The sequence below is a fragment of the Thermobia domestica genome, chromosome 13, assembly GCF_964235325.1.
Source record: "Thermobia domestica chromosome 13, izTheDome1.hap1.1, whole genome shotgun sequence".
In the NCBI taxonomy this organism is placed as follows: domain Eukaryota; kingdom Metazoa; phylum Arthropoda; class Insecta; order Zygentoma; family Lepismatidae; genus Thermobia; species Thermobia domestica.
Genome location: NC_137466.1, coordinates 106,047,895 through 106,068,265, shown reverse-complemented (window position 1 = coordinate 106,068,265; position 20,371 = coordinate 106,047,895). Strand labels below are relative to the sequence as shown.

General features: G+C 36.5%; 1 protein-coding gene across 2 annotated transcripts in view; it reads left to right on the top strand.

Moving 5' to 3' along the window:
* Positions 1–20,371, top strand: part of nsl1 (non-specific lethal 1) — a 192,548-nt gene that overhangs the window by 85,206 nt on the left and 86,971 nt on the right. For both annotated transcript variants that reach the window (XM_081736215.1, XM_081736216.1), the window contains exon 3: positions 2,838–3,334. In XM_081736215.1, coding sequence (XP_081592341.1) covers positions 2,838–3,334 — 497 coding nt within the window. The remainder of the gene's footprint in view (positions 1–2,837; positions 3,335–20,371) is intronic.

Here is a 20,371-nt window from a genome sequence, read left to right as displayed (position 1 = left end):
TGCCCTACTTACAAGGGACATCACCCAGTTGTCCGGCTCCGATTTCAATGAAATTTTTATTGCTGATAGAGGACATGTATTCATTACTTGTGATGACAGAAATTTTTGCCATCGTGCATGTTTTCTATTTTTTAATAATTTTTAAAGGTTGTGATCTGGTTAATAGAGATTACTGCAGAAGTCCCTTACTACCCTTTGTAAACGGAGTGTTAATGAAAGAACAACCATGTAGATACGTATAGGGCCTAGAGGGAAGTCGTATGGTACGTATGACCTTGACAGCAGCCATCTTGAAATCCGCCATTTTGAATTAAGGTCAAGTTTTTTAAATGGGAATAGGGTAATATGATACATAATTTCGGGCTAGAATTTAATCAGGAAAACTATGGTGAAGTTAGTTTTAAGATGCGCTCATTTGGTGAAAAGTTACAGGCATATTAATTTATACTTACTATGTGCCTAAGTCCCTTATCTCCGCTTCTAACCCGCGTATTAATGATTATAAGTGGATAAAGGTTTCGGTAATACATATTATGCCTAGAGGGAAGTGATACGATAAGGGTATCATTGACGGCAGCCATCTTGAAATCCGTCATTTTGAATTAAAATGAAGTTTTGAAAACTGAAAACCATGGCATGTGGCACCAAATTTTAATAGTAAATTTTCCCCAAAAGCCAATGGTACGCTTAGTTTTGTTCTATAATTAACTAGTATGAATTTATGGCTCTTCTAATATGCACGAAACGTCCATTATTCGATCTTTCAAATTGGCCACACTCATAATTTTCATCACATGTTTTAAGATTCCAACTGGCACTTTGCAATTGTTTCCAAGGCTCATGTTTTCTAAATTTATTACATTTTTTTAAGAGTTGCGATTTGTCAGTTCATGGATAGTGTTGGGATAAGCATCCAGCAATCTTTCTGAATTTTGAAGACTTGCCATGTAATTATCAATTTCCTAGGCAGTGTAATTATTTATTTTAACCCAAAGTACATGAGGAACCTATGGACCTATGTGATGTAAAGAAATACAAATGAAATTATAAGAAATTTGTGTAACACGAACTCACAATTATCATGAAATGTAGCCTACATGTTGCGGAAACGACAAACAGTATTTTTTTCTTTTAAATAAATACAACTTTACAACTTTAAAGGAACACCAGCAATGATAGAAAATATCAAAGAGACGTAATATGACTGTTCCCAACACAGTTTGTACCATGAACAAAATACGAAAACAGGTAACTTTTTTTATAAAAAGGTGTAACTTAATCGAGTTCCCGATCAATACTGATTATAAATCTTACAAACATGAACCATCGACAACAATAACTAGAAAACGAATGACTTTTTTGTCTGACTAGCTAAAATATTGCTATAGAAAATAAATAAATAAATAAATAAATAAATATACAATAAACAAATAAGTATAAAACAAAACAAAAGACCATTGATTTACACAACAGCCATATTTCGTTTCCTTTTTTGAAGTGAATTTTCAACTTATATCTCGTCTCATCTACTATCCATTACAAGCTACGTCTCCGGTATTATCTGAATGCAAAGTTGGAGTTCTTTCATTCTGCGATGATTCATGTCAGTAAACGAGTTATTGAATTGCAGGTATAGGAAATAAATAATTACATTGTCTATGAAATTAATAATTACATTGTCTATGAAATTAATAATTACATGGCAAGTCTTCAAAATTCAGAAAGATTGCTGGATGCTTATCCCAACACTATTCATGAACTGACAAATCGCAACTCTTAAAAATGTAATAAATTTAGAAAACATGAGCCATGGAAACAATTGCAAAGTGCCAGTTGGAATTTTAAAACATGCGATGAAAATTATGAGTGTTGCCAATTTGAAAGATCGAATAATGGACGTTTCGTGCACATTAGAAGAGTCATAAATTCATACTAGTTAACTATAGAACTAAACTAAGCATACCATTGGCTTTTGGGGAAAATTTACTATTAAAATTTGGTGCCACATGCTATGGTTTTCAGTTTTCAAAACTTCATTTTAATTCAAAATGGCGGATTTCAAGATGGCTGCCGTCAATGATACCATTATCGTATCACTTCCCTCTAGGCATAATATGTATTACCGAAACCTTTATCCACTTATAATCATTAATATGCGGGTTAGAAGCGGAGATAAGGGACTTAGGCACATAGTAAATATAAACAATTAATATGTCTGTAACTTTTCACCAAATGAGCGCATCTTAAAACTAACTTCACCATTGTTTTCCTGATTAAATTCTAGCCCGAAATTATGTATCATATTACCCTATTCCCATTTAAAAAACTTGACCTTAATTCAAAATGGCGGATTTCAAGATGGCTGCCGTCAAGGTCGTACGTACCATACGACTTCCCTCTAGGCCCTATACGTATCTACATGGTTGTTCTTTCATTAACACTCCGTTTACAAAGGGTAGTAAGGGACTTCTGCAGTAATCTCTATTAACCAGATCACAACCTTTAAAAATTATTAAAAAATAGAAAACATGCACGATGGCAAAAATTTCTGTTATCACAAGTAATGAATACATGTCCTCTATCAGCAATAAAAGTTTCATTGAAATCGGAGCCGGACAATTGGGTGATGTCCCTTGTTAGAAATACAAAAGCAGGTAAGAACTAGTTTCATTTTAAGAAGTTACTTTGATATTATTTGATACTTATTTTAAACGCGTTGATATGAGAGATTATTGGGCTTACCATAATGTTGGAAAAATTGCTCTGGTATAAAGATCCAGATCCAAGTAATGTTTAAACATAAACAATATTGTAATTTGGTTTTCGTCTCTTTACAGGCAAATTCGTCAAGCGAAAGGTACAATAGTCCTTGGGGAGCCATCGAAAGTAGGCCGCCCTGTAACAGAAAAAAATCATCACGTAGTAAACGGGTATCATGGATCTTTCGCTGCTGGAACCAAATCAGACGATGTTGTTACGAACGGTGGCATTATTTTGGACCCAGTTAAAAGTGATAATCAGTGCGTAGTTGGTGGTGCAATGCGGACAGGACCTACATCCCCGTCGGACTCAACGTGTGTAGCGAGTAGAACTAGGCCGCTTAAAAATTTTCGGAAAAGAAAGTTACTTCAGTCCTCTGGACTGCATGTTCTGTCGAAAAAAGCTGCAAGACCTACGACTATTAAGTGTGGTTGTCAACCTCCTCTCCCAACGTGTACCTTGTGTAGTGGTAGACCAAATCCTACAGCCAGTCAAGAACTTGACGTTTTGCCGGTTCCCGAACGGATAGCGTTATTAGATCCAACGTATCACCCAGTGCTCTCATTCCCAGAAGGTGAGTGGGGGGAATGGGTAGGTTTCAAAATAATAGTGTGATAATTATGTGTATGTGTTATTCTAATTGTGAAGATAGGTGTGAAAAATGAAGTGCGGTGCATGGTTTCATTTCCTTTCTTCAAAAGGAAAGGAAAGTCATAAAAAGTTCGTCTTTAAAAATTCGTTATCAGTGTTTTTAACGATCACAGTGAAATAAGGTAAGGATTGGAACATACTGTAACTTGGAATGAAGCTTTAGTAAAAGGTAAGTTACATGTTTGTATATTCACTGATGCTATAGTGACACCTGTGTGGTTAGCCATTCTCGATTTCATAAAAATGACTGTGTAGTGGAGCATGGCGGCTCTTACGAACCGTTGCAGAGATGGTCAACTAAACAGGTTTCATTATATTACTTTTGTGTAGAAAGATATGATTTAACTTGTAATTGCATGTTAAAGCGCATGTAAGATTTTGTATTATAAAATTATTTTGATACTCTAGTTCCCAAAAATAGGAGAAAACTGCTAAAATATTTTGGCGCTCATGCAGAAGTCTAAAATACAAAAATCAGACTAATCTGTACTGAATTTTCAATTTTAATAAGGAAATTTAATGTTTGATAGTCACCCAAAGGTTCTAAGTCTACCTTCAACCTTACTTTTAACAGCTTAACAGGTAATTTCTCTTACAGCTTCTCTTACAAACCTCCAATTACGTCAAATACTAATAGTTCATTTGTTTCCGCTGACTTCCAGAGTCGGGAGCTGTATTTTACAAATATTGAAATGAAAGAGAGAATTGGTACTTTTGTTTCTGAAAGGGGGAATGTTAAAAAGCAAAAATAGATCAAAGATAAGTATGGGATGGATATATGTTTGCATAAAAATAAAGTTTAACATACACCAGTCTATGTTTTCTTTACTTAATACATGTATGGTTTGAAGTTGCACTTAGATTGAGAGTGGACGTGACGAAATCACTTAACTCAACCCCACCGTCCTACGAGATATGGTTTAAAATATGGAATTTCATAATTTGCTTCTACTTTTATCTAATAGCTACGATAGAAGAGTGAATCGGTTTGCTGCCGTTTTTTGCCAGTTACACCTCCAAGAACGCGAGGTTGATATATAATGTTAATACTTGAAGAACGCAACACAAGTAGTTTAAAACGTAGAAACATTATTAAGTATAAGTTGGAGCTATTATTTCTTATACCTACAACCTATAGGTTATATTGTTTCTGACTACAGTGTTCATGAAACTAGGTGAATCCAGGATCAATTTCGTGGTTTCCAACTTTTATCCTGCCTATCCTGTCATTTTGATTTCTTAGGTCACCAAAATGAAGACAGAATTGCTTTGATCATACCATTTATTTGGAAATTCATGTTACTTTTAAGTTTTCTTTTTTCTTTTTCCTTTTTTTTTTTTTTTTTTTTTTTTGTATGATGTAAGTAATAACAGGACATTGTCTTACATATTCTGCATTATCACCATATTAATGGTACTGCTAATCCAACATGAAGTTGTATTTTTTTTTTTAATGTTACTATGTCAGTTCTATATACAGTGTTTTTTTTAACTTGAGTTAATTGTGAATCTTGTAACAGTTAAAAAAGAAAAAAATACTGCAATTTTGTATGATGTAAACATCAATAGGAGGAAATCGTTTGACATACTCCACATTGCCAACAGATGAAGTGTTGCCAAGCTTTTTTTTTTTTTTTTTTAATAAAATTATTTAGCTTATTGCGTACTATTTAGCTTTTGTGCATGTTGAACGAGAACTCAATTTACCACATTTAATAGTCAGTACTGCAAACGAAGGACGCTACCGTATCACAAACCTCCAAATTTGGAAGCTTCCAACACGCTGAAACCGACGGGGCAGTGCACCTCAGAAGCCGGGTTAGAACTTTTTTTTTTTTCTTAAATCACAACCCACTTGGGGCTATGTAGATTTTTTGAAAGATTTAATCAGATTATTATTATTATTATAAGTTAGCAGAAATGCTAAAATATGAATGAAGATGACGTCATTGTTACCATTTACGAGACATGTTTTTACAGTACAAGGGGGGGGGGTACTCAAGAGGAACTGGACTTCTGTTCTGACCGTGAAAAAATAATTTATGAAGTTAGAAAATTCAATCTCTTTCAAAGTATTTTACATTATGCAATGCACTTCTTCAGTCTTCTCTCCCACTGTTTGAAACACCTCTGGAAATCAACTTTTATATCATCCTGTGAGTACCCTCTACGAATCTTTTTACAGCCTCCACGTCATCAAAATATTTCCCTTTTAGATTTTCTTTTCGTTCTCGACCGAAATAAAGTCGCACGGGGCTAAGTCTGGCGAATACGTAGAATGGGGAACGATAGCCCAACTCAGCGAGCCTAAATAAGGGGTGTAAATGCAAAAGTGGCAATCTCCGAATTTTTCAGGACGAGCGATTAATTGATATTTCGAAAATCCCATAAGATTTTAACGTACAATTTTTTTTTCTTTTGACATAGTAGTTCGTAGCAATATTTGAGGGTTGAATATAAATTTTCCTCAGAGAAAGTTTTTTTTTTTTTTTTTTTTTTGTAATAACTGTTTCAAAATTGGAGATTGCAAGTTTTGAAAATGAACGTGAACTAGTGAACTAGTACAGACTTGTTGACTCATTACAAACTAGTGAAGAAGTTTGGAACGATTCCAGGCAAGCGACACGGTCGCCATGGCAACGTCTGACGCCAGGGGGCCTCTGATTGGCTGAAGTGGAGATTGTCACTTTTGAACCGCACCGGTAAAGAAAAGTCAGTCACGTGATCGCCTGAGTTCCGGGCGTTTCCTCCGCACGTCGTCATACGCAAACGTCTTAAAACTTGTGCTGGTTAACAGTATTACCAGAAGAACAAATTGTGCAGGTTTCAGGAGCTGAAAAGGTACAGCTGTATCTTGGAAACCAGGGGAAATAGATCTTATGTTCATATAAACTTAGTATGACGTCCCAAATATATGCACTTCCTCACCGAATCATATATATATATATATAATACACCGAGTGTTGAAATAATGGGGATAACCAAGATAGCTACCTTCTAAGAGACCTCAAAAGAAGCAAAAAATGAGGAGTAAACCTATCTCACAAAATGCGTTTTTCCAGATTTACAAGATGCCGAAAATGACGGAAAGTAAACTTTAAATCTCCATAGCTCGAGAAGTATGGGACCTATCTAATCGGATCAAGGATTTACACAGTAACTAGTGTACACTATATCTAAATATCCATGTTTCAGCATGCTCAGGTAAAGACGCAGTGAATTTTATAGCGGAAGTTAGGATTCAAAGATGTACTTTTAAGTACTGTACTAATTAAGCATAAATGACAATTTATTAGAAGTTAACACTTAAAAATCACTTAGTTTCTCTATTAGCCCTTTTAAGATCATATAGTACAATTTGTACCATACGGGTGTTTTCTGGAACTTTGCGTTATAACTCTCCTATTTGAGCTTTTTCGTTCGGTTCTTTTTATTTCAAGTCTAGAGGCGTTGTAGGAGAGAGGGGGAGTGTTAGTACCCGGGGCACATATGTACGAGGTAGATATTTTTCCACTGTGAAGAGGTAAATGGATAACACTTTGTTGGCAACATTGGTGACAAACAAACGTCATGAGGCACAGTTAATGGATGGACGCAGCCAGTGGCGGATCCAGAGGGGCAGGATCGTTGCAATCGCTCCCCCCCAGAAGTCGATCCTGGATCCGCCCCTGGACGCAGCGTTCTTTTGTATGTGCAGAAAAAAACTTGATTTCTTAGAGCAAAAGTAAGTTTTCACTTATGTCTTTGTAAGCTTATATGTGTAATAAGCACTGGATTTTCGAAAACTTATGTTCAATTGCCCTGCGTGGAGTAATTTTTCAGTTATAAGAATTGATCCTGAAGTTCGGTTGGGGCACGTTAGTACACATGCATGCGGGGTTGATCGGTACGGACCAATGTGCCCCCACCTCTCTGTATCAATCTACCCCTTCCATTTGTAATTGTAAGGGTAGACTACTCTTTGTGCACCCCGCCAAGTGAACTTTGTGGTGGACAAACACCGTGTGCGTGGGTTTTCTCGGGGTTCTCCCGTTTCCTCCCACTTTCTTCATTCCACCATTTCATTCATTACTCATCATCACCGTCTCCTTTAACCTAACCGGCATAATCGTGGGGACGTAAAACTCAAAGATTTCATTTTTTTTTACTCTTTGTGCATTTCCCAAGTATCACAGTTTTCATTGTGATTAACATCAAGTAGAAAAAGTTAGCAATAATATAGGCTCTCTCTCGTGTGATCGCTTGATTTCCGTAATCAAAGCATAAAAATAAATTAACCAAAATAATATGGAAAACGTTTCTATTATTATATTTCCGACTTCTTGGAACTATACGTATAGCCAATAGGTACACAAAATTTCAAACGGTAACCCCTTTTAGGATTTTTTTTTTTTTTTGTATTTGTTTTAGACTTTTAGTCAAGCAGCTACTGCATCGTCACTACTATTCCTAGGATCATGGTTCATACCTCATTCTCTTCAGAATAGAGCAGGCTTCCAAATGGTACCACTTACATGCTCATACTGTATACCAGGAGAGGAAAGTGAGGGCAAAGGGAAAATTTCGGGGATTTTTTTGTCACACTTTGGGCCCCACTGGAACGGCCCTGTGTAAACGTAGAGATCTCAAAAAATCTGATAAACACTACTCGGTAGACTGAATGTGTGTACCAAATTTCAAGCTTCTATCTTAAATAGTAAGGGCGGGAAAAATTTTATCAATAATTCCCACAATGACCCAGATTACCGCAAAAGACACTGATCTCAAGTAAAAAAAAAAAAAAAAAAAAAAAAATCCTCAGAGATCAATACTCATTCTAGAATTATGGTTTGCCTATCATTCTCTTCAGAATAGAACTGCCTTTCAGACGGTACCATTCCCACGAATCAATTATGTATCTGAGGCGGGAAAATCCCGAAGAAAGGTATTTTTGATTAAAGTATACCTATTTTAAACTTTTTGTCCCTCTGGACACCCCCCCCCCATTTTTTTAACGCAAAGATCTGAAAAAATCCGATAAATACTACTCGGTGGACTGAATGTTTGTGCAAAATTTCAATCTTCTAGATGCAAAAGTAAGCCCGCCCCCCAAAAAATACACCCACATTACCCCATATTCCCGTATAAAGAAGGATATTGGGTAAAAATTCCCTGAGACATCCCTAATTACCCTAGGATCATGGTTCGCCCATCATTCTCTTCAAAATAGAACTGCCCTTCATACGGTACCATTCACGTGTCTCCATCATTTATCTGAGGCGGGGAAAATCCCGAAGAAAAGGATTTTTTGGTTAAAATATTTTTTTTTTTTTAAAGAAACTTTTTGCCCCTGTTTTAACGTAGATATCTGAAAAAATCTGATAAATACTACTACTCAGTGGACTGAATGTTTGTGCAAAATTTCAATCTTCTAGGTGCAAAAGTAAGCCCGCCTAAAAATAATGCAGATAGGCCTAACAAAAGAAAATATATTGTTTAAAGTTACGACGTCATTACCTCTTACATCTCGACGCAGGAAACTGTAAAACCATACGTAACGTGTTCTACAATGCCTCTAGAATTTTAAAACAAACAAAACAGCCCGGCCGAAAAAGCTCAAATAGGAGAATTAAAACTCAAAGTAACAAAACACCCGTATGGTACGAATTCTACCATAAGATCCTAAAAGGAACCATTTAGGAGCGATAATAGGAAAAATGTTAAGATTTTCCCCAGGTCATAACATGCGAGTGATTTTAATAGGCACATATCTAACAAAATCAACCTCAAATATATATTTGTACATGGACGCTAAATCCAGCATATAGTAAGAGTATTATTTATTGATAAAGTTATGTGGATTTTTGTGAGGGTCTGTGTTCAATTGGCCCTCACACCGTGAGTTGAATGCGAATGGAGATAAGGCGAAGGTCAGTTGTTGGTATGGGTATACACAACATGCTACCTGATCGTGGCAGTTCAGTGACACAGTGAACTTGCGGAAGGACAGAATGAACATGGGGCCTCCACAGAGGGCCCTAAGGGCGAGTATGGTGTACCGAGTTCAAACTGGGATCAAACGCCACTGTAGCAAGGGAGAATATATGCCAGGCCCTTGATGAGGGTGTCGTGATTACGCGGAAAGTGCAACGGCGGTTTAACAAGTTTAAAGACGGTGACGAAACGCTGGAAGACGCACCACGTGCCGGAAGACCACCACATGTACAAAATGAAGATCTTCAGGCAGCAATTAGGCGAACAGTGGCCAGACATGTGAGGAACTGAAGACTACAATTCAGTGTGAGTGAAGAAACCGTTCGGCAGCACCTCCATCAACTTGGAAAGCACTACAAGTTGGGTCGATGGGTCCCACATGATTGGATCCGGGCCAGAAGGCAACGCGAGCAAATACCTGTGTTTCTTTGCTGACTTGTCTGAGGAAGGAGCCATTTCTGGACGGTTGAGAAGTGGGTCTTGTACGAAGCTCCACGGCGCCGTCATCATTGTTTAGCATCCCATGAACCGGTTCCACATCAGCCTAAACCACCTCTGCACCAAGGTCCTCTTGTGTGTTTGGTAAAATGCTCATGGCATCGTGCATCGGGAACTGCTACCAGCTTGTCAGAGCATCAATGTAACTGTGTACTGCCAGCAGTTGAGCCGTGTTCAAGAACAACTCAAAACTATGGAGCCAGCACATCTGAATCGCAAAGGGATCCTCCTGTTACAGGACAACGCTAAGCCCCACGTGGATAGGATGACCCAAGACACCATACTATGCCTTGGGTGGAAACTACTGCATCCGCCATACTCCCCAGACATTGCACCTTCCGATTATCACCTATTCTACCGCGATGGAATCCATGGCCTTCCTGAACGTTGGCAGAAGATCGTTGATGCTAATGGGACTATTTTTGATCTTTCAGGTACGTCTTAGGAGACATGTTGATGTTTGAAGATTGTGAGTGAAAAAGCGACAGAACTTTCTTGGTTACCTTTGTAATAACAAAACTCCGCCTCCTTTGGAGACAAGGGAGTAGGTAGCCCTTGGATTATTTACTTCTATTTTTCCTTTAGAGACAGAAGCTCATTTATAGTACGTTTTTATCTTTGTAAATAGCTTGCGGAACCTTTAAATTTTGATGAGAACACAAGCAAGCATTGGATCTTTTTATGAAACGTGTTCTTGTTTTGCATTTTTGCTGCTGTAAGTCCTTAAATCTATTGTTAAAATACTTGAGTTTGTGAAAGTTTAATAGAGTATTATATCTCAAAATATTTCATGGAAAAATAAAACAAAAAAAAATTACGTTATCTCTATTATCAAAAAGTCTGTGTGATATTTCACTTTGCTCATACCAATCTGCCCCTACACCGGGAAGATTGGTTCAGATTGCAGACCTTTCGTAAAATGTAATTTCCTCCACTTAGGACATTAGTTGAAACAATATTGCACATTGTATATGTAGCAAGAATCACAGTTTAAGTAGGAAAAAAAATATGTTTCTCAAGTTCACGATATCTCCTAAAATCTCGGGTAGGTAAAAATCGTACCGATGTCCCCCCTCTCCCCTATAGAACCCGGGTCTCCCGCATCGAAGGTGATTACACTATCCATAGGAAGATAAACGGTGAGATTTATTTTTCCTACATGCACATTTTCTAATGAACAGTTAGGCTGCAATCGCTCACTGCTATTAAACAAGTACTGTCATTCGTGTTTTCGAACAGAGACGATAGTCGAACTGTTTAATATAATTAATGTTTTGATTGTTTACTTCTAAACAGGAAAATGTTAGTAAAGAATAAATTTAGGTCTCTCTTGTTACTAAAAACTTCTCTTTAGAGAGAAAATGTGTGGAGTTGCATAATTCTTGATATTTGGTTCTGTATAAGAAGAAAAGTGGTATTACTAATTTTCAATCACTAATAGAGAAACTAAGTAATTTTTAAGTGTTATTTTCCAATAAATTGTTATTTATGCTTAATTAGTACTTAAAACTCGCTTTGAATTCTTACTTGCCCTATGTAATTCATTGCGTCTTTACCTGAAGATGCTGAAACATAGATAAAACATACAGTTGTTCCTGTGTAAATCCTGGACCTGATTACAGTAGGTCCCATAGTCCTTGAGCTCTTATAAGTCTGGAAAAACGCATTTTGCGCCCAATATTTACTAGTCATTTTTTTGCTTTTTTTGAGGTCTCTTTAAAGGTAGCTATTTTCGTTATCGCCTTTATTTCACCCTAATGTATAGCTATACACCCTAAGACAGCGAGTAAACTGCAAACTACCTACTTACTGTGCCATGGTTCGATTACAGCCTATTCCACTTATAGCTCAATTTCACCGGAAGTGGCGCTCTTCCACCAAGTCCCTCGTATGTACTCATAATGGAGTCGTTTGAAACAGATCGCTCTTCGTGCACGTTACAGATTACCTTGAATTTGTTGGCTGTGTTTTAATAGCTTGTCTTTTATTTTTATTTATTTTTTAATTAACTTATGGTTGAAATCTCGTACTTGATTGTATGTCGTACTGGGTGGATGTCATACCATGGCTATTCGCTCTTTAGTAGGGTACTTGTTCTCAGATCAGGTCATATCAGATCACTTGCAAAATGGGTGAGATAATGCTATTGAATTTATGGACATTTTGTATTTGAAATATATGATAATCAGACGTAGTGCAATTTGAAAAGTACAACTTAAGAATGTTGGATTCGCAATACTGTTATTTTGATGACTAGCGTACGCGCCTTTCGCGCGACAGACCCGGTTCGATTTTCAGTGAGATCTCATGTGTGAGATGTGTTTACTGTTCAGATGTAGGTATTCGTCTCATGTAATTCGATATATAATATGAGATAATATAGCGTGAGTAAGCTGACACCTGACGTTAGTTACCCAGGTCAGGTACACATTACTACAAGGCATTTGATTTTAAGGAAACAGTGTGAACTTCGCGTAAAGTGGAATAAACGAATGGTCATTGGAATACGGCATTAAGTTACTGCTCGTCGAATTTTTACTATTATAAGCTGAGCTACTTGTGTAAGTAAATTTGCAGTAACCTTGAAAATAGCATGAAAGCATCCACGAAACTTTCAAAAATGAAACGAAATTGATAATTTAACGCCCAACGGTTATGCCCACTAAGCTAAAGGAGACAGATAATTAATGAAAATAAATTATGAAAGAATTGGTGATTGGTATGAGTACAAACGCGTGTTGATTTTTTAAAACAAGTTCAACTTTAACTAATTATTGATTTACTGTTTAAACACCAGAGACGCGATCTGAAGTGAGATTCGAACCACTACTACTGGGGTTTCATCCGATGTAAGTAACCCACCAGGGACGATTCGCACTCCACGTGTGTCCCATCGTTTCGCCTAATCAATTATCTCATACAGTCGTGTCAGATAAATGATTTGTGTCCATTGTCGTAGTTAGTGAAAAAAATAGTCTTCGTTTCACTTAATCCTCATTACCTTTGAAACTAATGGGCAAAAAATTCTGTAATTTTGTATCGGGCAAATATCGGCAGGGGACATTGTTTGGCATACAATCTGATGCCACAAGTTTAAGAGGATTTCCAACGCTTCATAAAGTTTATTATTTTCAAATGACACTACATCAGGTGGTTGCATATTACAAAATCGAAAATCAACTAAATTTTGGACAGTACTCACTAGACGAAATAAAGTCGAGTGAGGTGGATAGGGTAATGCGCATTCAAAAGTAGCTTCATATCGAATATTACGGTCATAATACGACGTAATCCGAAGTAGAAACAAAGTTACAAGGAATGAATATTGGATTTTTTTTTTCAAACGACTTTATTTCGAAAAAGTGTTTAGAGAACTATCATATCCAATTACGTCCTTCGTTTCCAAAGATCGTAATGTAATTTACAGGAATTTGATACCTCAAACCAAATGGATTGATTGATTGATTTTAGTTTAGCGTCCCTTTCAGCAGCGAGGCTATATGAGACGTGGACCTACTGATTAACGTGGAATCCGAACCACATGAGCTCCCGCCGGGAATCGAACCCGGGTCTCCCACGCCAAAGGCGCGTACGCTAACCGCTTAGCCACAGAGGAGCTCTCAAACCAAATGGAGATATAATAATGGTTTGGAGATATATGGATATCCAAATGGAGATATATGGATTTTACCAATATAATAATGGTAAAATTTGATATATTGCTCAATATGACTTATTTCTGGGAACTTTTAAGAAAAATTTTTGATTTACTTTGCTTCTGTAACATTATAACAATACTTTTTGTAGATATAATTACAAGTTTTCTGAAATACATAATTTCAAGCAGTGTAGCAAACTCCGCCAGTGCTTACTACCACCTTGATCAAACAGTTTCCGTAATTCACTCAAAATTAAAAATACACGTTTATTCCTGAAAATTGGTGTCGTCTTCCTCCAATTAATCCCCGTCTACTGCAACGCACTTTTGCAAGCTCTTGATTCAGTTCTCAAAACAATTCTGGAACTCGATTTTCGGTATACCTATCAGAGCCGTCTTCGATTTTCGTATTATCTCCTCTCAACGGCTAAAACGCTATCCCATAATGGTTTCTTGAAATGATCAAATAGGAAAAAGTCACACGAAGCTAAATCCGGTGAATTCAGTAGCTGCGAAATGGTATTCGTTGTTTTTTGGTGAGAAACTCGCGGATAATGATAACATTGTGCGACGCTGCGTTGTCATATTGCGAAATCCACGAGTTTGTTCAGAGATCTTTTTTACGCGAATTGCTTCATGCAAACTCTTCATAACGCCCAAATTAGAGGAAGGTTACCAAAGAGCACGCACTTAATATTCATCTTGAAAAAGCTCCAAAAATAATGAAGCAAAAATTATATAAATTGAATATAATTTTAATTGAAAGTTAAGCTACATTGCAAGAAATGGAAAACTTGACTACTAAATGTAGATATGGCCATATACGTTAAAAAGTGAAAAAACTCAAATGCGTACTCTTAAGAACCACTGTCCCAAAGAGTGCGTTTCGTGGTCCCTAAGAGGGCGCACTCAATACCTATCATACTTGAACCCAAATCCCCTTCGTAAGACGAACACTGATCATGTCACCATCGTTCACAATTAATGCACTGAATCCAGTCCTCGTCAGTTGTTCTTCATACAATTCGTGACACATTGGGCTTGAAATTTGGTTGATCTTAGCTGCAGTTTTCTCTGTTGAAGTGGATGCTTCATTGAGATGATGAAAAAGTTTTCTCTTTGACTGAACATTTCCTTTAATTCGTTTGCTCTGAAGGATCTTGTGAAATGGAGCACTAGTAAAAATTTCAGTTCGATGTTTTGTACGTTCAGTTTGTCGTTTTTTTAAAAAAGAAAAAAAAATATTTTGGAAGAGGAATGATGTATCTCGGATGAACAGACGTGTTTGAAGTTGCGGCTTCTGTACGTCTAAGACGTTTCCCTTTCTCTATGGTAATCGGAGCCATGTTTCGCTCAGCATCAGGATTTTCATTTTGATCATTTCCTTCGTTCATTTCCTCACTACTTAGGACATCGTCGCCATACGATGAAAGGCAATAGCAAACTACCATGGATTCACCATGCCTGGCGATCTTCGGGCAGAACAGAAGATCATCATCATTATCAATGTAATTTAAGAAATTTTGTAAATTGAAAATACTTCTTATAGAAGATTTACAGTTGGTGCTTGAATCGAAGACAAACAATTGCAAATAATTCTACAATCCATTAAAACATTCTGTTACATTCCACTTTCTTAAACTAACTAACTACAGAGAATAATCATGTAGTCTGTATGATGAATGCCGCTACCCACACACATTCTTAACGAAATTATCTCAAGGAGTATGCGCGCGCTCTTTGGTAATTCACTAACGCGCGCTCTTTGGGATACAGCAGTCAATTCGAGTAAAATTCACCCACGTGGCTGCACATGCAAGACCCCCGAAACTAAGCCATGGTAAACAATTCTATCTACATTCATATTTTGTACCATGTAACAAAGGTACTGTAATTAGCTATTATATCACAAAAATTTCTTAACTAAGAGTACTAGAATATTACATCAAGAATTCAAAAAAGTTATTTTTATCTGTATTTTCTGTTTGGAGCTATACGTTAACCTCTGTTTTCTTCGTATCAACACTCACACAAAGACGCATCAAACAGCGTAGCAATAATAATTCTGTGTATTACCACTTCAGCGTAATTGGCGCTGCGCGCTCTTATGGTGTGCGTATTCTTTGGTAACCCTCCTCTATACTCCATGTTGACTGACTTTCTGGCAGAAATTCATGATGTACAACATCGTTGTAATCCAACCTTTTTCGACGAGCTGGGTTTTATTTCGGTCTTGGCTCATTAAGTGCTCACCACTCGCTCGCCTGATGCCTGGATTCGTGTCATACTCATAAACCCACGTCTCGTATCTAGTGATGATGCATTTGATGAATATTGCGTCGGATTCAGCCTTTCAAATCGTGTCTGGCGATATCGAAGCTTTTTTTTTTTTTTCTTCATGAAATTCAGTTCTTTAGGCACTAACTTGACTACAACACGGCGCAAACCTAAATCATTCGCTATGTCGTCTTGAACGGATCTATAAGCAATGTCCAAGTCATCTGCCAGTTCTCTGATGGTTAATTTACGGTTTTCGGCCAACATTTCTTTCACTTTATTGATGTCGGCGGCCTGCCACTGCGTTCATTATCTTCGACTGACTCACGACCAAGCGTAAAGCGTTTGTGCCACTGGTAAACAGCTTTAGCTTTTTAAAATCATTGCCGAAACACTTTTACAGCATTTCCAAGGTCTTTGCAACACTGAATTCGTTTTTAACGCGAAATTTAATGCACACTTATTGCAAAGTTAACTCCATTGTAAAAATAGAAACATGCACCCAAACAGATGTACTCAGCATTGCGTCACTTTCACAAATGACAAACTAGAATGTTCAAATTGGGAGGGAATATCGCTGACATGTACGGCAACCCATAAGAAAAGAAAGTCAAATCAGGTGACTGAGAGCGCCACACGATGGTGATTCCTGGTACTTTCTGATCAAGGAAGTATATCTCCAGAAAGGATTAGGAATTCAAAATTACAGGCTTTCGAAAAAAAGTTCGATTTTCGGTCCGTTGTAACTGTGTTCGTATTCATTCGAAATTCGTCGTATCATGATCATAGTATTGCACACTAAAATATTTTCAATGTCCATTGTCCCGTCTGTCTCAATTGCGTTATTAGTGCCGTAGAGGCCACCAAAATTTTTGTTTGTGATATAATATCCCTGGTCTGCAACATTGAATAATAAACGTAACATTGTAATCGCTTTCACACAGAAAGAGTATGTTGATATAAAGTGTTTGAACCCCATCCTCCCCTAGGGATACGCATAAAGGATGATTTTAGTCTTAAACGGCATCGAAGTGTCACTGTTCATCTCTGGATTAGATACTAGCATTGAACGTTTTCTATTACCCTCTTCATATCCCGGTACATGTCTATAGGGCTCTACAACGACGTCGAGAGTGTTGCCAATAATTTCAACAACCCGAAAAACTAATGATTAGAAAAATATCTGTCGGTTTCGAGATTATGTTTACATATTTTTCATAAGTAAAAGCCTTGCTTTATACATACAATCATGGAAAAATTAATAGCAACTCTTTGGAATTTTGCGCACTTATAAGAATTTCAAAGACGTTTCTACCCAAATATGCACAAACATAAATACATCAAATTGAAGGAAATTTTATATAAAACCCAAATCTACTCACAGAAGTTATATATCTTACAGCAATTGATGTAGGGTTGTCAACTGGCCGGTTTTTGACCGGCCTGGCCGGAAAGAGTGCTGTTATTTTGATTAAAGCCGGTGACGGGTACAAACTTCTTATCAGCCCCTTTATCACTTTTTTAAAAATTTGTATCTAGTTCGAAGTATAGATTTAAAAAGTAACTTTCATTCTGTAAATCCAAAACAGTCACCTTTCACCATCTATCAATGATTAATAGAGACCGGATGTTTAGGCACTAAAAACCTGTAAAATAGGCAGGCAAATAGGCACTAAAAATTTTAAAAATAGGCAGTAAAATAGGCACTAAAATGTAATTCGAAATAATGAACATAAATACTCAGTACCATTAAAAAATAGGTTCAGGTCATAGATAATGTTCAAAGAATATAGAAACATACCTGTTTGTTAATATCTTATTTTATTGTACATATAAAAATGAAGCTTGTTATGCATTCATACATACTGGGTGAACCTAAAAGATCTGCACATACTTCGGGAGGTGATTCGTGATATCAAAAGAAGACCTGTTGCATGATGCATATCAAAAGAAGGCAAAAAGTCCTGTTCCATGTTGTGGAATTCCGCGTCGTGTACGAGTGACAGGGGTGCCATCTTAAAATTGAAAATCGAATCCTGACAATTGGAACGAGACATAAAAGTGTGCACATACTTCGGGAGATGTTTCCTGACATTCAAGAGGACTTTTTGTCTTCTTTACATGTCACGAATCATCTGTTGAAGTATGTGTACGATTTTCGATTCCAAGTTGGCACCTCTGTCACTCGTACACGACGAGGAATTCGACAACATGCAACAGGACTTTTTATCTTCTTTTCATGTCACGAATCACCTCTCAACATATGTGCACACCTATCTGTTCCGTTCCAATTGTCAAGATTTGATTTTCGATTCCAAGTTGGCACCACTGTCACTCGTACACGACACAGAATTCGACAAAATACAAGATGACTTTTTGTCTTCTTTTGATGTAATTAATCACCTCCCAAAGTATATGCACATCTTTGAAGTTCACCCTGTATGTACATTGTAACGTAGCACGTGTTTGTATTTGCATACACTTATTATACGTATATATGCGTCTTTATTTATGTTGTATAAATTATATATTTTCCCAATAAAGCCTTATTTTAAAGAAAATGCATAAAATGGGCAACATTAGGCACTAAAGCAATTATTTAGGCAGTAAAGGTCGAAATAGGCAAAATAGGCAAAATAAAATTGGCTTAAATCGAAACTATAACCCCCCACATAAACTTTGAAACGTTATTTTTGATCATATCTTTAATATTAAAGAATAGGCATTTTGCCTAACATCCGGTCTCTAATGATTAATATAGTTTGTTCTTCTGTTTTCATAATTTTAGAGATGACAGGGACTGTATCAGGGAAAATTTGAAATTTACTTGTAAGGAATTTTATACATTTGTTAAGTGAAAAATGACTTCTTAAAGCAATTTTCTGTAGTTGAAGTGTAAGTTTAAAGAATAAATTTCATTTTCCAAATTCAAAATTGTGAAGTAAAGATTAATATACTTTTGTTTGTGTGTTTCGATAATTTTAAAGAAGTGTCAATTGCTGGTAAATACAGTAAAATGATCAATACCGATTTCAGTTTCTCATTTATAGCCAACCAAATATGCGTCAATCAAGTGTCATGGTCAGAGGTCACTGTCAGATCTAGGTCATAGGTCACAGGTCACCTTGAGAACCAATTTGACATGATGAGGTACGGACATTGTGTTGTTTCCAGTTTATTCAAATGGGTCCTCAAGGTGACCTGTCACCTTGATCTGACCTTGACCTCTGACCTTGACACTTGATTGACAGATATTTGGTCGGCTTGCGACATAGAATCATACCATACAGCTTTTCTTTATCACTTCGATTTACGTTTTTTCAGGCTCTTTCAGAATTTACCATTGCAGTCCCATAAGGAAAAAATCGAAATTTGACCTTTGACCCTATATCTGTTCAAACTTTAGTACAAGTGACATGCTTCTATGGCAAAACAAAACTTATGTCCTTCATCTAAAGTTACACCAAATTGCACAGCTTTACATCATACCACTTTTGCACAGTGAACAAATGAAATTGACAACGAATTAATCAACCCTCTCTCTCTCTCTCTCTCTCTCTCTCTCTCTCTCTATATATATATATATATATATATATATATATATATATATATATATATATATATATATATACCGTATGTACTCGCGTAATTTTCGTACTTTTTTAGACGAAAAAAGTTGTTTTGAAACAAGGGTGCGTAAATTATGCGGGGAAAAAAATTAGCCACATCAGTAAAGATCATCTAATTTTTTCCCCAGTCAAAATAACACGAAAATACCGGTACACATTTTCTTTGTAGCAAGAATTGACAACAAACAACTAATTCTAAATTTGTAGAAAAATAACACTAAAAATTGATTAAGAAGTTTCTTACCTTAGAAATCACTGTCAAATCCTCGCGTGCGCAAATTACGCGAGGAAAATAAAATATACAGAAAATGCCCTTCAAAACTGGGATGCGAAAATTATGCGCGTATTTACGGTATATATATATGCATATGCATTCCCCTTGCGACCCGTCTCGCACCCCCGTAGAATATGAATGTTAAACACAGTAACATGATAAAGCGTAGATTACGTCATGTTCCTGTCATGCACCAACACATGAATCGATCCAACAGTCTAAAAGAAGTTCGCGGATAAACATAGTTCCATTCATTTTTATATTAATCCTCCTATGGTTGGGCGGAAAAAAGTTTTATAAACGGCCGGGGTGGGTCTGAGCGTAGCCGGCTATGGATGGTCCGAGAGACCCAAGAAAATAAAACTGCTTAATTTTAACGGATATTAAAAAAAAAAATAAATAAATAAAATCATGATTTTATGTAATTACAAGTATTTCTAAAACACAAAAAAGCATTTCAGCTCAAAATTGGTGTTTTCGCTTTTTTTTTTTTTTAATTAAAATTGTTTACATATTTTTGTCAGTAAATTATAATTTTCTAGAAAAACTCGAATATATATATAAAGAGTAGTTGCTTAAATGTTATTATGGGTAAATAATATTGTTAAGGGCACTTATAAGTTTATTTGACACCACCTATGTTGAAATGTA